Source organism: Eretmochelys imbricata, chromosome 2 (assembly GCF_965152235.1).
Source record: "Eretmochelys imbricata isolate rEreImb1 chromosome 2, rEreImb1.hap1, whole genome shotgun sequence".
NCBI classification, from domain to species: Eukaryota; Metazoa; Chordata; order Testudines; family Cheloniidae; genus Eretmochelys; species Eretmochelys imbricata.
In genome coordinates, this window is record NC_135573.1 from 39789132 (window position 1) to 39804528 (window position 15397).

Sequence of the window (15397 nt, forward strand, 5' to 3'; positions counted from 1 at the left end):
AAAACCTGAAGCAGAAGCCAGACCAGGACCAGGTCTTCAAAGTGATGTGCAAGTGGGACACCAGCAACCACTTCTTCTCAGGGGCAGCTTCACCTGATTTGCCTACTGGAGGTTCATCCACAGGGCCCGACTCAACTGCATCCCGATGAATGAAGCCGTCTGCCACGGGAATCAGAACAAGCGATGCAGGAGATGTGGCTATGCCAATGCCACGTCCTGTGCAGCTGCAAGCCCCATTCGAGAGCTTGGCAGTTGCAACACAACACCATCCAAGATCGCCTGGCCAGAGCCAACCTTCCCCACAGGTGGCGGGATGTCATAAACTCTGCCATCCCCGGAACTAACAGCTAACTGCAACTGGACATAGTCATCACCAACGAGGACCAGAAGAAGATCATCATGGTGGACATCACAGTGCCCTTTGAGAACAGGACCCCAGCCTTCCACGATTCCCGAGCTTGAAAGGTAGAGAAATACACCCCTCTGGCTGAAACCTTGACAGCTAAGGGCTACCAGGTTCAGACGCATGCACTGATCGTCGGAGCCTTGGGCGCATGGGACCCCAGTAATGAGCGAATGCTGAGAGAATGTGTAATCGGTCAACGCTATGCTCGGCTGATGTGGCAACTCATGGTGTCAGATGCCATCACGTGGTCGGGGGACATCTACATAGAACACATCACTGGACATTGGCAATACCAGGAGGGATGAGCTGGAGTGCCAATGAGAAGCAGTGTCAGGAAAGTAACTGAAATACTTTCCTCATGGACTGTGTTTTCTAAATGGACAACCTACCTAATTCTCAATTACTGAGGGACAATCTCTACTCGTTATATTTTGCTTTCCACAACCAAATCTCTGTACAACTTTTCATGAGTGATGTACCAGAGTATTTGGATTCTAATATCTAAACTATATTGTTAAATCTATTCACCTAAATTTGGATTATTGCTGATTATGTACTCTATGTATTGTACAACTTTTAAAAACAAACTTTGTATTTGTGGATAAACTAAGCACTATACCCAGAATGCAGACACTCTCTTTTCTCAACCTATGTATTATATTTTTTTTAACATTAGTTTTAATAAAATTTTTAAATCTGTTCTTATCAGCTAGGTGCTCAAAAAGCAAATAAACGGGTCAAAGGGTATCAGTATTGAAGGGGAAATTCAGAAGAGTGATAGACCTAATTAGTTAGTGGACTGGGGCACTCAACTACTGTGTTCTGTTTTACTACCAGAATTGCAATTTCTTCCACTGTGGGTACCATGCATGCATTTTTATGTTTTTTGAATAAGTATGCTTACAAAATAAATCCACAATCTTTTGTGTTTCATTTCATACATTTTTTTTTAATTTCCTCCAAGAAAAAAACAACCCTGAATTTTTTTCAGATTGGGGCAAAATCACAACTTGGATCTCCCCTCAAATATTCTCTGCGGTGAAGACAGATGCAAATAAATCATTTAACTCCTCTGTCCCTATTCTCAAATTGCTCTCCTTCCTCCCTGGGAAAAGACTGGATCCTTTGAATTTCATAGGCTTCCAATATACTTAAGTAATTTCTTCTTATTTTGTTTTTACCCCTTTGGCTATTTATCCTCTTCAAATTCCTTAGGTCTCTGAATTCCCACCTTACATTTTACCTACTATAGTTTATTCTATTTTCTCTTGGTTTGGATTTCCATTTTCTGAAACATATATCTGTTTGGCTTGAAGAACCTTTCAAACTTTGCCATTTAACCATGCTAGAGTTTTGGGTTTTTTGCTCCCTGATTTCTTTATTGTTTAGGGGCATGCACATTTTCTGTAATTCTGTTATAGCTTGCTTAAGAAACTTCCATGCTGAATTAAAGGATGTCAGCCTACACTTCTGGCTCTCCTTGCCCTCTGCCAAGAAGCTGGACTCCAGCTCTGGCTCTCTGAACTCCTGCTGCCTGCAATAACACAGGAGGCATGCACTGTAGCCCAACTACCTTTCTCTTATGGAAAAAGCTGATGAGCAAGAGGCAGGTGTAGGCCACTCAAGGACACTAAAAGCAAAATGCTGGGTGCCTAACTGCAGAAGAATGGTAAATTCCATTGTAAAACTTCTGAATTCTTCAGCTTCTTGAGAAAGTGTCAATTTTTGTGGCCAGAAAATCACAACATCCACAAAGACCCTTACTGAGATGAATGGAACAATTCATTTCTCTCAGAGCTAATATTTCAGGCCTTCTGCAGACTCAGGAAGACAATATTGCATTGGTTTACACTTAGTTTACATTTTCAATGTTTGTAGCACAACCATGTGGGATAAACACACTGTTTTAAAAATGAAAACAGATTCTAGAGTACAATTCTGTAACAAATTCAGAGGCCCTGGAGCATACAGGGTCCTGACTATAGTCATAACTGGATTGGTTATCATCATAAAAAACAAACAGTACCAAAATGCAGCAGGAGGATTATTTTTCCCAGCTATCCGCTCTACAGTTCTTATTTGGGAACTGCCTGACAGCTCTGTGAACATCCTCTCTAGCTGCATTTAGACAAGACGAGCACTTTATACAGCTTTAGTTGGTCAAATAAAACCAATTGCGAAACTAACTCCACTTTTTTTAGTCCTTGCTGCTCTTGGAAAGAGCCAGCCCAGTGTCATAATGGACTACTTGTATTGCTTTATACCTTTTTCAAAGAAATGGACATCAGCAGCATTGTTTTGTAGCACAGACTAAGACAACTGCCTCACCAGACAGTTGCTTTTAGAGATGGAGCTCACGTCTATGTTCTCTCTGCTGGTGCCCTTCTAGACACTGCTCTAAATCCTCAACTGCCAGCATATAATCTTGGATGACATAAAAGTTTTGAAAAAGATATCCACCATGGAGTCAACATACAATTGTACATAAATCACTGACCTTGTATGCTGTACTAGAGAAAAAGAGGAAATAAAACTGTTTTTTCCCTTATTTGGCCAAAATAAATACATTTGTTCATGGGGAAAAATAGGTGGAAAAAGAAGCCAGGCTTTTTCAGAGAGTTTGAACCAATACATTGAAGAAAGTGTTCATCCTTAGTAAAACCATTACTCATAATTTTGCCACAGTCACTGAGTACTTGGATTTAAGTAAACTTGAAAAGGTAACCTGAATTGTCTATGGACTAAGCGAGGCCCGGATTCAGCCAAACACTTAAGTACATGCTTATTTTAAAGCATGTACATAGCTTTGTAAAGATGGATAATAAGCATGTGCTCAAGAGCATTGCAGAATCAGTCCTTAATTTGCATAAACAACTTTTTTTCTGAAAACCGTCCATGTTTTGCATTATGAATCCATGTAGCCAGCTCTTTTATTTCTTCCACCTCTTGGATTTGCATCACTGTAGCTACTTCAGAATAGTCAAGGAAACAGTTACTGATGAAACTGGCTTAGATGGGGAACATTTGCGGCCCTTTTGAACAAATCGACATCTGCATTCTACAAAATGTCCTTGATGAATAAAGCCCTTAAACCTACTGCTTTGCATTTCATTCAACAATTTCACTTCTGAATGATCTTAAGTTACTACATTACACAGTATAAGGCAGAAAGGCTGAATGTCTCAAATGATGAAGGAAGTATGGAAAAATTATCCTGTATGGCAATATTAAATGCATCCAGAAACTGGTGCCAGGGAGAGAAGCTTGGTGGCTTAGCTTACATCCTCCTATAAATACCATATGCACACAAAAACATTCTGTCATTTAACTACAGTATGCTAAACCTGGATTTAAAAGTAGTTGTATGTGCATTCATTTGCTACAAGCAGTGCTCTATATTACCGTAGAGATTTTTAATCTACCATACTTCTCAGAAATATTATGTCTTTACCTAAAGTTTGGAAGACTTCATTCAGCAAAACTTCATTTACCACTGCAGAACTGACATTTCCAACATGATGAGACCAGCTCTGATAAATAGTTCGTAGCAGAAGGGTCTGGGCTCTAGTTGCTTGAACTGTCAGATTTGGAAGTTCAAATATGCATTCTGTTAGTGGAACATGAGATCGCTTGGTCCTGTTTTAAAAATTGAAAAACAAAATAGAAAGTGATTAATTTAGTACATAGCACTGGCAAATATACCAAAAAACTGTAATCATGAGAGCTGAGGCTGCAAGCAGCTAGCTTTTAAGGCTTGAATTGTACTTTATAGGTGGCATTTCATAGTTTACAAAAAAATCACTAGATTACAAATATGATTAGATATCGAAAGAAATTTCTTTTCTTATCTGCCTAAAAAAACAAATATGTCATACACTATTAGAAAGAATAACTGACTTTTCCTGCCTTCATCCTGATTATCTCAAAATTTTAAAATGTTTAAATTAAAAACAAAACAAAAAACAAACTTGTCATACTGATGTGTTCCCACCAAACTAGTACTTGGTGTTTTCACTCTTGTAAATCAAAGCATCGGGCACATGTACAGCAACCACATTGTGTGCATAAAATACAGAACAAACAACAGGAAAATTAATTATAGGGTTACAGTCCATTGGCGAGTGCTGGTGATGACAAACCACAAGAGCAAAGCTCAAATAGATAATCTAATCCCCAGAACGCCTCAATGATATTATTGCTCCATAATTCAAATATTCTGGAGAGGTTTTTAATATAAAATATGAATCAAGGCACTTGCTCCCGCTGTGCTCCAACTAATGCTGCCTTCACCTTTTCCTTCTCCCACAGCTGCTACTGTTACCATCTTCCAACCTCAGATGCCCCAAACTGCTACTACAGATCTTCCCCTAAGTTCTCCCCACTTCCATTGTTGATCCTTGCTCACTGTCCGTCCTCTCTCTATCAGTACTGCTTTTCCAGCTACCCCTATCTTGCCCTACTTCTGAACCTTTCCCCTAACCACCCCACTAGATCTAGCTGTTCTATTTTCTATCTATATATTTGTGACCCACCACTAGAATATCTGAACCTTTGCCAAATATTTATGGATTTAGCCTCATAAAACCCGACAGTCATTTTTCTGATCTTAACTACATCTAAAGGTAGTAAAAGGGATATAAATTATGTACATATAAATACAAAATATTAATATACACAATATTTTTTTAAAAAAATTTACACATTAGTTATAGATTTGGCAATTTAGCTGTTTAACATTACTAAAATGGAGGAAAGTGTTTATAAATTGAATCATTTGAAAATGTTTTAAAAAAGTGTAGTGAGTCACTAAATGAAAAATCTGTTATGTTCACTAGCAGAGAAAAATAATTAAAAAACAGCCACGCTGACAGTATCTCGGCAAATAAAAGTAACAGAAATGAGTTTTTCCTCACACCTCATACTTAGAACTTACTGAATATGCACTCTATTTAGCCACTATCGGTTTTCAAACTCTTACTCAGATTTGATCCCTTTCACTGCATTATCTTAATTTATTCCCAGGCACATCTGCTTGCAACAGCAGCACTTCTGGGAATGACATAAAAATACATTTGTAGCCCACTGAACACAATGCAGGCAAGTAGCACTTTACATCAGTAGTCAGGGGTTACATTTTTCATTAAAAGAAAAGGAGTACTTGTGGCACCTTGGAGACTAACCAATTTATTTGAGCATAAGCTTTCGTGAGCTACAGCTCACTTCATCGGATGCATCCGATGAACGGAGCTGTAGCTCACGAAAGCTTATGCTCAAATAAATTGGTTAGTCTCCAAGGTGCCACAAGTACTCCTTTTCTTTTTGTGAATACAGACTAACACGGCTGTTACTCTGAAACCTGTCATTTTTCATTAAGCTTCAGGTAATATCTATATGTTATAAGCAACAAATAAATGTATCATATTCACTAAAAACCACAAACATACCGATAGTTTCATCCTGCAGTTTCTTGCTCCAAAATATATCTGAAATCTGACACTTTCTTGTCCTTACCCTAATCATCTGCCTTAATCACAGCAATTGTTCTTCCTGACATCTACATCAGTCCCCAGCAATCTTTCCAAAATCCTATCAATGCCACCAAAATTATTTTCCATACCCATCATTTAGATATGGTATCATCCATTTGGAATCCTTTGACTGGCTTCCCACTGCCCCATACATCAAATTACATTTATCTTTACTTTCAAGGTCCGACACTACACTTACCAAACACACCTCCTTGATCTCAATAATTCTGCATATCCCAGCTCTTACTCTGACAGGGATACCAGCTTTGATGCCCCCTTTCTTTCCTTCTCCAACTTCTGTCTCCAGATCCCTTTTCTCCACCCCCCACCCCCGCATACTGTTCCCTATGCATGGTATATACTCCCAATCACTGCACACAAAGGCATTACCCACTCCTAATTCATATTCTGACAAAAAACTCATTTTTCCTGTGTTGCCTACCAGCAAGTTAACTAACAAGATTTTTTTAATTGTGTGTAAATATACATTTTGTATGACCAAGTGAGTGTGCCTATATCTGTGTATCTCCATGATATCATGTTAACCCATGCCCTTCCCCATCCCTTTTATTATCTGCTTATATTGTGGTGGTGCGCAGAGGTCTCAATCAAGATTGGAGCAAGACTGTAAAAGAAGCTGCTTATACACAAAGACATGGTCCCTGCCCCAAATAGTTTACAATTCAGCGCCCTGATCCCATAGACACTTTCATTTTTATATTTCAGGTTACTCATACAAGTTGTCACAGAACCATAGGGTTACAAGTGAACGCAAGGATCATCTAGTCTAATCCCTTGCCAAGATGCAGGATTTGTTGGGTCTAAACCATACAAGAAACATGGCTATCCAGCCTCCTTTTGAAAACCTTCAGTGAAGAAGCTTCAACAACATTTCGAGGCAGTCTGTTCCATTGTCCTACTGTTCTTACTGTTAGGAAGTTTTTCCTGAGATTTAATCTAAATCTGCTATGCTGTAGTTTGAACCCACTGCCTCATGTCCTGCCCTCTGTGACAAGAGAGAATAACTTTTCTCCATCTTTTTTATGGCAGCCTTTCAAGTATCTGAAGACCGCTACTGTATCCCCCCTTAATCTCCTCTTTTCCAAACTAAACATACCCAATTCCTTCAACCTTTGCTCATACGCCTTTTATTCCATCCCTTTGATCACCTTTGTCACTCACTTCTGGATCCTTTTCAATTTCTCTTCATCCTTTCTGTATATGGTGACCAAAACTGGACCCAGTACTCGAGCTGAGGCCTAACCTGCGCTGAGTAGAGCAGTACTATCACCTCTTGTGACTTGCATGGTATGCCTCTGTTAATGCAACCTAAAATTGCATTTGCTTCATTTTTTTTATTTTTTTTGTAACAGCATCACATTGCTGACTCATGTTGAGGTTGTGATCCACCACATCCCAGATCCTCTTCAGCAGTGCTGCTGCTGCCGCCAAGCCAATTTTCCCTCACTCTGTGCATTTGGTTTTTCTTTCTTAAGTGTAGCACCTTACATTTGCCTTTGTTCAGTTTCATTTTTTTATCTACAGCTCAGTTCTCCAATTTATCAAGATTCCTTTGAATTTTAGCTTTATCCTGCAAAGTATTGACAACTCCCACTAGCTTTGTGTCATCTGGAAACTTGATCAGTATGTTCTCTGTACCTATATCCAGGTCATTAATAAAGATGTTAAACAACACCGGATCCAGAACAAGATCCCTGCGGAACCGCACTTGAGACCTCCCTCCAATCCAACATCATTCCATTAATAGTTACTCTTTGTCTGCAGTTGTTTAACCAATTATGTATCCACTCAATGGTAGTTCCACCAAGCCCACAATTCTCCTGCTTACCTATCAGAATGTCATGTGGGACAGTTTTCAAAAGTTGTGCTGAAGTCCAAGTATATTATGTCCACCACATTCCCCCTATCCACCAAAATCAGTTACCCCGTCAAAGAAGGAAATCAAGCTGGTTTGGCATGATTTGTTCTTTGTAAATCCATGTTAGCTGCTAGTGATTACCTCTTCATCCTCCAGGTAGTTGCAAATTGAATGTTTTATACTTCGCTCTAGTAGCTTCCCAGTTCTCAAAGTCAGGCTGACTCATCTACATTTCCCTAGCTCCTCCTTTTGAAAGATGGGCACTACATTAGCTCTTCTCCAGTCTTCTGGGACCTCCCCTGTCATCCATGAGTTTGTAAATATTATTACCAGTGGCTCTCAGATTTCTTCAGCTAATTCCTTCAGTACCTTCGAAAAGTGAATAGCATCCAGCCTGCTGATCTGAATTCATTTAAATTGTACAGAAGATCTCTGATGTGTTCTTTACTTATCTTGATCTGCATCCTTTCCCCTTTATTCTCTATGGTAACTTCGCTAGTCGTCTGGTCACGTTATTTTTTGTGACAAGACTGAAGCAAAGTAGGCCTTGAGCAGTTCTACCTTTCTATCATCTTCCGTTACCAGTTCAACTTCTCCACTGAGCAGCAGACCCCACACAACTCTTGATCTTTCTTTTTTGTCTGACATATTTGAAGAACCCCTTCTTGTTGTCTCTAACATTTCTAGACAGCTGCAATTCATTTATTACCTTGGTTTTCCTGATTTTGTCCCTACATGCTTATGCTATTTCCAAGTATACTTCCTTGGTGACATGTTCTTCCTTCCATTTCCTGTATGTATCCCTTTTGGTTTTTAGATTAGCTGAAAGGTATCTTGTGCAGCACACTGGCCTCCTTTAGCTCTTCTTTTTCTTCTGCAGCAGAATAGCTTGATGTTGAGCCTCTAGTATTACATCTTTTAAGAACTGCCAAACCCCTTCAACTCCTTTTCCTCCTAATTAGTCTTTCCATAGGACCTTGCCTACTATTTCTCTGAGTCGGTTGAAATCTGCCTTTCTGAAGTCCAGTATCCTTGGTTTGCTGTTCTCATGTCCTCCTTTCCATAGGATCTTGAATTCCATCAGATCATGATCACTTCCCTCCCAAGTCCAAGACCACCTTCACATTCACAACTAATTCATCCCTGTTGCTCAAAAACAGATCCAAAATGGACGACCTCCTCATTGTTTCCTCAACTTTCTGAATCAGAAAGCTATCCCCTACACATGCTAAGAATTTGCAGAACATATTATATTTTGCTGCAATACTCTTCCAACAGATATCAGGGAAGTTAAAATCCCCCATTAACAGCAGCTTATGTGTCTTAGTTAATCTTATTACAGGCTTATCGAATAACTCATCCACTTCCTCTTCCTGATTTTGTGGTCTAGAATAGACCCCCCTGTAAAATCCCTACTGTTCTTTTCCCTTGTTGTCCTCTGCCAGAAACTTCCAGTAAGTCTGTTGCTCACTTCCCCTTGGACCTCGGAACAAGTGTATACACTCTTGACGTACAGCGCAACACCGCTTCCTTTTTTCCCATACCTATCCTCTCCAAACAAGCTATATCCCTCAATACTGGTACTTCAATCATGGGAGTTGTCCCACCAAGTCTATTTGATGCTAATTAAGTCATACTTTTCTTCATATACAATGACTTCCAGTACATCCTGCTTGTTCTCCACACTCTTTGCATTTGTGTAAAGGCATGAAAGATATTTTGCAGACTGTCCTGTTGCTTTTCTTTTTGCCTTTTTAATGCAGTTGTAATTTCTAGACCCTTCTCCCATAATTACTCCCTTCCCTTTGTTCTCGTTACTTGAGCCTATAGGTACATTGGCTGGATTTTTCTCACCATCCTTCATAGGACCTAGTATAAAGCTCTTCTTATCAGGTTAGCCAGATGATGTCAAAAGAAACTCTTCCCAGTATTTGACAGATGGAACCGATCCTCGCACAGTAACCCTCTTTCCTAGAACATCAGCTCATTGTCAACAAAGCACTCTCACTGTCACCACCTGCATAGCCACACATTTACTTCCACGATTTAACGGTCATACGGTCACAAAGTCATACAGACTTCAATGGGAATACTGACGGAAGAAGAGTTAAACATATGATATGTTTTTGTAGGACTGGTGCCTAATGTAAAATGAGACACAAGTGGGTGCAGGAAACAAAAAAAAGGTGGGGGAGGGATGGAGAGTATAGCAGCAATAAGTGGTTAAATAGGCTAGTTTTATATGAAGGTGGTGGTCTGGGAATACATAAAAATTAATTACTATAAACATTTTTTTGTTTGCTACCCTTACTTGTCATGTTACATCTAAAAAATTACAGACTGGAAGCTCTTAAGGCCCGAGGGAAGAGCACCTACAACTATAAAAGCTACACTAGCTGAGCATACCCAAATGAGGTACTGAATTCCCTGGGGATCATGGACATGCCAATATTTCCTACACTGTGCCAATCACTTTTGGTGCAGTGCTATGATAACCCACCAAAGATTGTTCTACTACAGGGGTCGGCAACCTTTCAGAAGTGGTGTGCCAAGTCTTAATTTATTCACTTTAATTTAAGGTTTCGCGTGCCAGTAATACATTTTAACATTTTTTAGACGGTCTCTCTCTATAATTCTATATATTATATAACTAAACTATTGTCATATGTAAAGTAAACAAGGTTTTCAAAATGCTTAAGAAGCTTCATTTAAAATTAAATTAAAATGCTGATCTTACACCGCCGGCCCGCTCACCCCGCTGTCAGCCTGGGGTTCCATTCACCGAGGCCAGCAGCAGGCTGAGCGGGGCCTGTGGCTGGGACCCCGGCTAGCAAGGGGCTGGCAGCCAGAACCCCAGACCAGCAGTGGGCAGAGCTGGGCCGGCAGCTGGGACCCCAGCTCAGCCCGCTGCCACTCAGCCCACTGCCGGTTTGGGGTTCCTTCTGCCAGCTCCTGCCAGCCAGGGTTCCGGATGCTGGCCTCACTCAGCCCGCTGCCAGTCTGGGATCCCGGCCCTGCCCACATAGAGTAGGTACCTACCTTCTCCCTGGTTCTAGCCCATTCTCTTCCTCTCTGCACTGAGCTGAGGGTGGGAGTGCACTGAGCACAGGGCTGGGGGTGAAGGAGCAGGCTGGGGTTTGGGGTGTAGGGTCTGGCCAGGAGCTAGAATGAGGGAGGGGGCTCAGAGTTGGGGCAGGAGGTTTGGGTGTGGAGTGCTTACCTGGGCAGCTCCCATTTGGTGCGAGGGGTGCAGGTGGTAATGTGGGGTGTGCAGGAGCTTCCGTTTGGTGCTCAGGGTAGGGGTGGGAATGTGGGGGGTGCAAGAGTCAGGGCATGGGGTGTGGGGGGACTGGGTATGTGTGGGGGTGCAGGAGTCAGGGCACAGGGTTGGGGGCACGTGAGGGGGGTGCAGGGGTCAGGGCAGGGGGCTGCGGTGTGGGCTAGGGTAATGAGTGTGCTCCCAGCCCCTTGACCAGAGCAGCTCACAGCAGGGGGCTGGAGGGGATATGCCCTGATTCCACCCCACTTCCCCAAGACCCCGTCCCCACCTCTTCTCCGCCTCCTCCCTGGAGCAGCGAGCGCGCTGCGGCTCCGCTTCTCCCACTCCCTCGCAAGGGCCATCAGCTGATCGGCGGCAGGGAGGGAGAGGAGGAGAGGCAGGAGCCCAGCACGCTGTGGGAAGAGGCAGGGCAGGATGGAGCTTGCCTGCCCTGCAGCAGCAGCTGGCAGGACCCAGCTTCTTCACCCTGCCCCCATGGGGGGGAGGGGAAACGGAGAAGAGCGGGCCAGGGCGGGCAGGATTTTTAATGGCATACTGCTGCCTGCCTGCGTCCCAGCCGCGGGCCCAGGTTCGGCAGCGGGCTGAGTGTGCCATTAAAGATCGGCTCACGTGCCATCTTTGGCACACGTGCCATAGGTTGCCGACCCCTGTTCTACTATCTGTGCCCCATGCTAGAATCTGAGCCTGCTACTCTAGTGTTATTCAAGCCCAAGTTATGTTGTCTCTCAATGTAAACAGCTCATATGGGAACTACAAAAATAAAAGTTATGTTGAAGAGGAATTCACCGTGGAAATACATGTAATAGATAGATAAATAAATAAATATTAATAGATATATTAATGTATAAGACCCAAGACAAAAACATTATGCAGAAAGAGGGGAGACACAAGTCTCATATTACTAGTCCCCTCTCTCTAACATGGCACAAGACACCACTAGCCATGTAAAGAGCAAAAGTCAAAGTTACAACAGTCACAAGCCGGAGCCCAAAAATACATGTTAGCAGAGCCTTTGGCAGCCATTAACAGAAAATCTCGAAATTTCCCTGAAGGCAAACCAGTGTAAGTTGATGTACTACTATGGTCAGAGTTCTTCCTACCAGGCCTTCTCTCAAGCCATGCCCACTTTCATAACATGGATCTCAATGCATTAGTGTCACTGATCCATTTTCCTTCATGTCTTTTAAAAATACGCTCTTCTCCTTTTTGTTTTCACAGTATGATTTCTTTGGTTTTAATGTCTGGCTCCTTAAACTAAATGCTTCCAATTCCCTTAATATGTAATCTGACAGAAGAATGTTTCATAACATACATTTGAAAGAAAGATAGCAGAACGTAATGGCACAGAACTCCTATTCAGCAAAAAAATAGGACAAATATAATTATAAATGCATGTCTCTATAGTAAGGCTTTTCTAATGACTAATAAATGTACTTGCCGAGAAAAGGGGATATCCAGAGAGCTGCAACACTACTGACCTACAGTGTAATATCTTGGAAAAACTTCATTTTAAAAACTAAGACTATTCATTTAATCTACAGTGCAGCTACTGTACTGAACTACAGTGACTTTTACACTTACGGATTTAAGGTGAAAGATTCCCTGATGGGTAGTAATAGTGTATTAAATAAAAACATTTTTTACAATATGCAAATTCTAAACTTACTGTAGTTTTTAATAATACCATAGGGACAAAATACATTATTCATTTTCAGAGAAAGGAAAAGTGAAGAAAATAAATCCTTTTATACACAGAAAGGCAGGAAACAAAAAAGGAGAAAAAAATTGTACTGTACCATGTGTGCAGCAAATGTTTCTTAAAGGAAATTTTAACTAGGACTGGCTAACGATGAAAGTGCATTTTATAATTCAAATTTTATTATAATGGTTTTGAAGTACAAACAATGCATTTAAAAGCACTATATAATATATATTTGCTACCAAGCTGCACCTGTTAATACAAAATATCCACTATTAATAAATTTCATGAGCTATATTTAACCAGCTTTTATGACCTAGCAGATATATTCAAACAAATATAAACGAATATTCAAGTAAAACTAACTTTTTCACTGAACCAAGTCAGATCTTTATTTCAACTTAGTGCCATTACATTTTGGTAGATCATTTTAGGTCCTATGAAATAAATGAATATGAATTCGTACTAAAATTCATCATATTAAAACACTGTAATTATGTAACTGATGGCTTCTACACTTTAAAAAGCACTAATCAAATAAAAAAATCTTATTAACAATAATAGAAATAATTGTTTCTCAAATCTTGCTTATATCCAGAGTTAAAGTTCAGATCTGAACATATGTTCATTTAACAAAACAGGTTAAAAAACTATCAATTCAAACATTATTCTCCAGGGCAAAATAAATCCTAATGTAACTAGCGGGTTAGGCAACTCATTAAAGCTAAACTTGGACAAATTCCAGGATAAATTTAAGGAAATAGGAACAAGTAAGTCTTGCTGTGTAGTGGCATGGAGTGAAAATGAATCTGTCCTAATTAAATGATTTTTAAATACACTTTGCTGTACCCAGTTTGCTGACAAACTGTAATACAGACTTGCTGAAATATTTGGATAAATCTGGCATATCATTAAAGAAAATAGTTTTCTTCACTGTTTTTGAATGAAATCATGAATTGTTCCTTATTATGCTCCAAGCATAGGCATTAATATAACCAATCCATGCAAGTTCACAGGCTGCCATGAAATATTTGCAGTGTGTAGACTTTAGGAACAGCAACCCATTCTTTTAAAATCAACACCTCATAGTGATTGAAAGAATATAGTGGTGAACAGCTGGCTCCAGAGGTTTATACAGAGTCCCAAAATGCAAGTCTGGAACCTGCAAAATGTTTCCAAAAATTTAATTTTTGTTATTACTCATATCCTGTACAGTAAAATACGATTAGTTCATTTTTTCCAAAATAACAAAACTGGTAACCTGTTACTAGAACCTAGTGAATGTACTTTAAAAGAACCTGAATGTACTTTAAAAGCCTAAATAATATTGGTAGACATTCTAACAAATTTGTTTGTTTGTTTGCCTGTCCGACTCCTATCCACAACCCCCTCCCCCTGACAGGCACTCACCGGCAGCAGCAGGAAGTGGAGCAATGTGGCCCCAGCCCACTCCGCTTTCCTTGCCCTGGCCCTGGGGGGTGGGAGGGCAGGTCCCACACTCACCTGCAGCGGGAAGCGGAGCGCTGCGGCTGGGAGCTGGCAGAGTGGAGCAGCCTGGGGCTGGGCTGCTCTGCTTCCGCCGCTGCCGGTGAGTGTGGGGGCATTTAATTGGGGATTGGTCCTGCTTTGAGCAGGGGGTTGGACTAGATGACCTCCTGAGGTCCCTTCCAACCCTGATATTCTATGATTCTATGATCCCTTCCCCCAAGTCCCCTCCCCCGAGTGACATGGCTGGAGCCAGGGCGAGGGAAGTGGAGCGGGCTGCTCCCGGCCCCAAAAGGGCCCCCGCACAGCTCCTGCCTCCCAGACCCTGAGGGGGGGAGCCCCTACCACCCCCGAGTCCCTCTGCCCCTTATCCAACCCCTCAGCCCCGCCCCGGCACCCTTAACATGCTGCTCTGAGCAGTGTATCGGAGCTTTACCGCATTGTATGCAAACCCGCGTTATACCAAGTTGCGTTATATCGGGGTAGAGGTGTAATTCAGACACTGATTTCTTTGATCCTCCATTTAAACTGATAAAAACTTCAGAACAAAGTCATTTATATTGCCAGCACCATAATTTCAAGCCCTAAATTTATCATCTTTCAAGCAAGAATTATTAGATAATCCAATCAATGACTATACAAATGTGTTATTTAATTAATAAAGAATACCAGAACTCTGAAGAGAAAAAAGAAAAAAATAATCCAATGATGACTAACAAATGTTTTTAAAATACTGAATTCCAGTCACTATGATATGCCATGCAAGTTATGAGCCCCATTTTCTCCTTATAGGAGGAAATTTTATCTTCTAGAGATAAATGATGTATCTTTTTACTCCTGAGGCACTAAATTACTACAGTGATGAGTGCTACAGAAATGCCAGTAAAACAAATGAAATAAAAATATAAAACTAACAGATGCAATAATAATTTATTACTTTGCTCCATTAATAAACCTCAAGTGTGACCCATAAGAGGTCACCTCTACTTACTTTATAAAGTTTTGCATAACTGAGCGTGTGGCATCTTATTTTGGTCTCTCAAATGAGTGAAATTTCAGGGAGTACCACTAATTTTTCCAATCTGACCTCTATAAAGCATGCTAGTCAGACAATTCATCA

The 15397-nt window shown here is 40.9% G+C and overlaps 1 protein-coding gene across 13 annotated transcripts in view; it reads right to left on the reverse strand.

Annotated features, from left to right (window-relative positions):
* Positions 1-15397, reverse strand: part of VPS13B (vacuolar protein sorting 13 homolog B) — a 931639-nt gene that overhangs the window by 685364 nt on the left and 230878 nt on the right. For all 13 annotated transcript variants that reach the window (XM_077809935.1, XM_077809942.1, XM_077809940.1 and 10 more), the window contains one exon: positions 3858-4042. In XM_077809935.1, coding sequence (XP_077666061.1) covers positions 3858-4042 — 185 coding nt within the window. The remainder of the gene's footprint in view (positions 1-3857; positions 4043-15397) is intronic.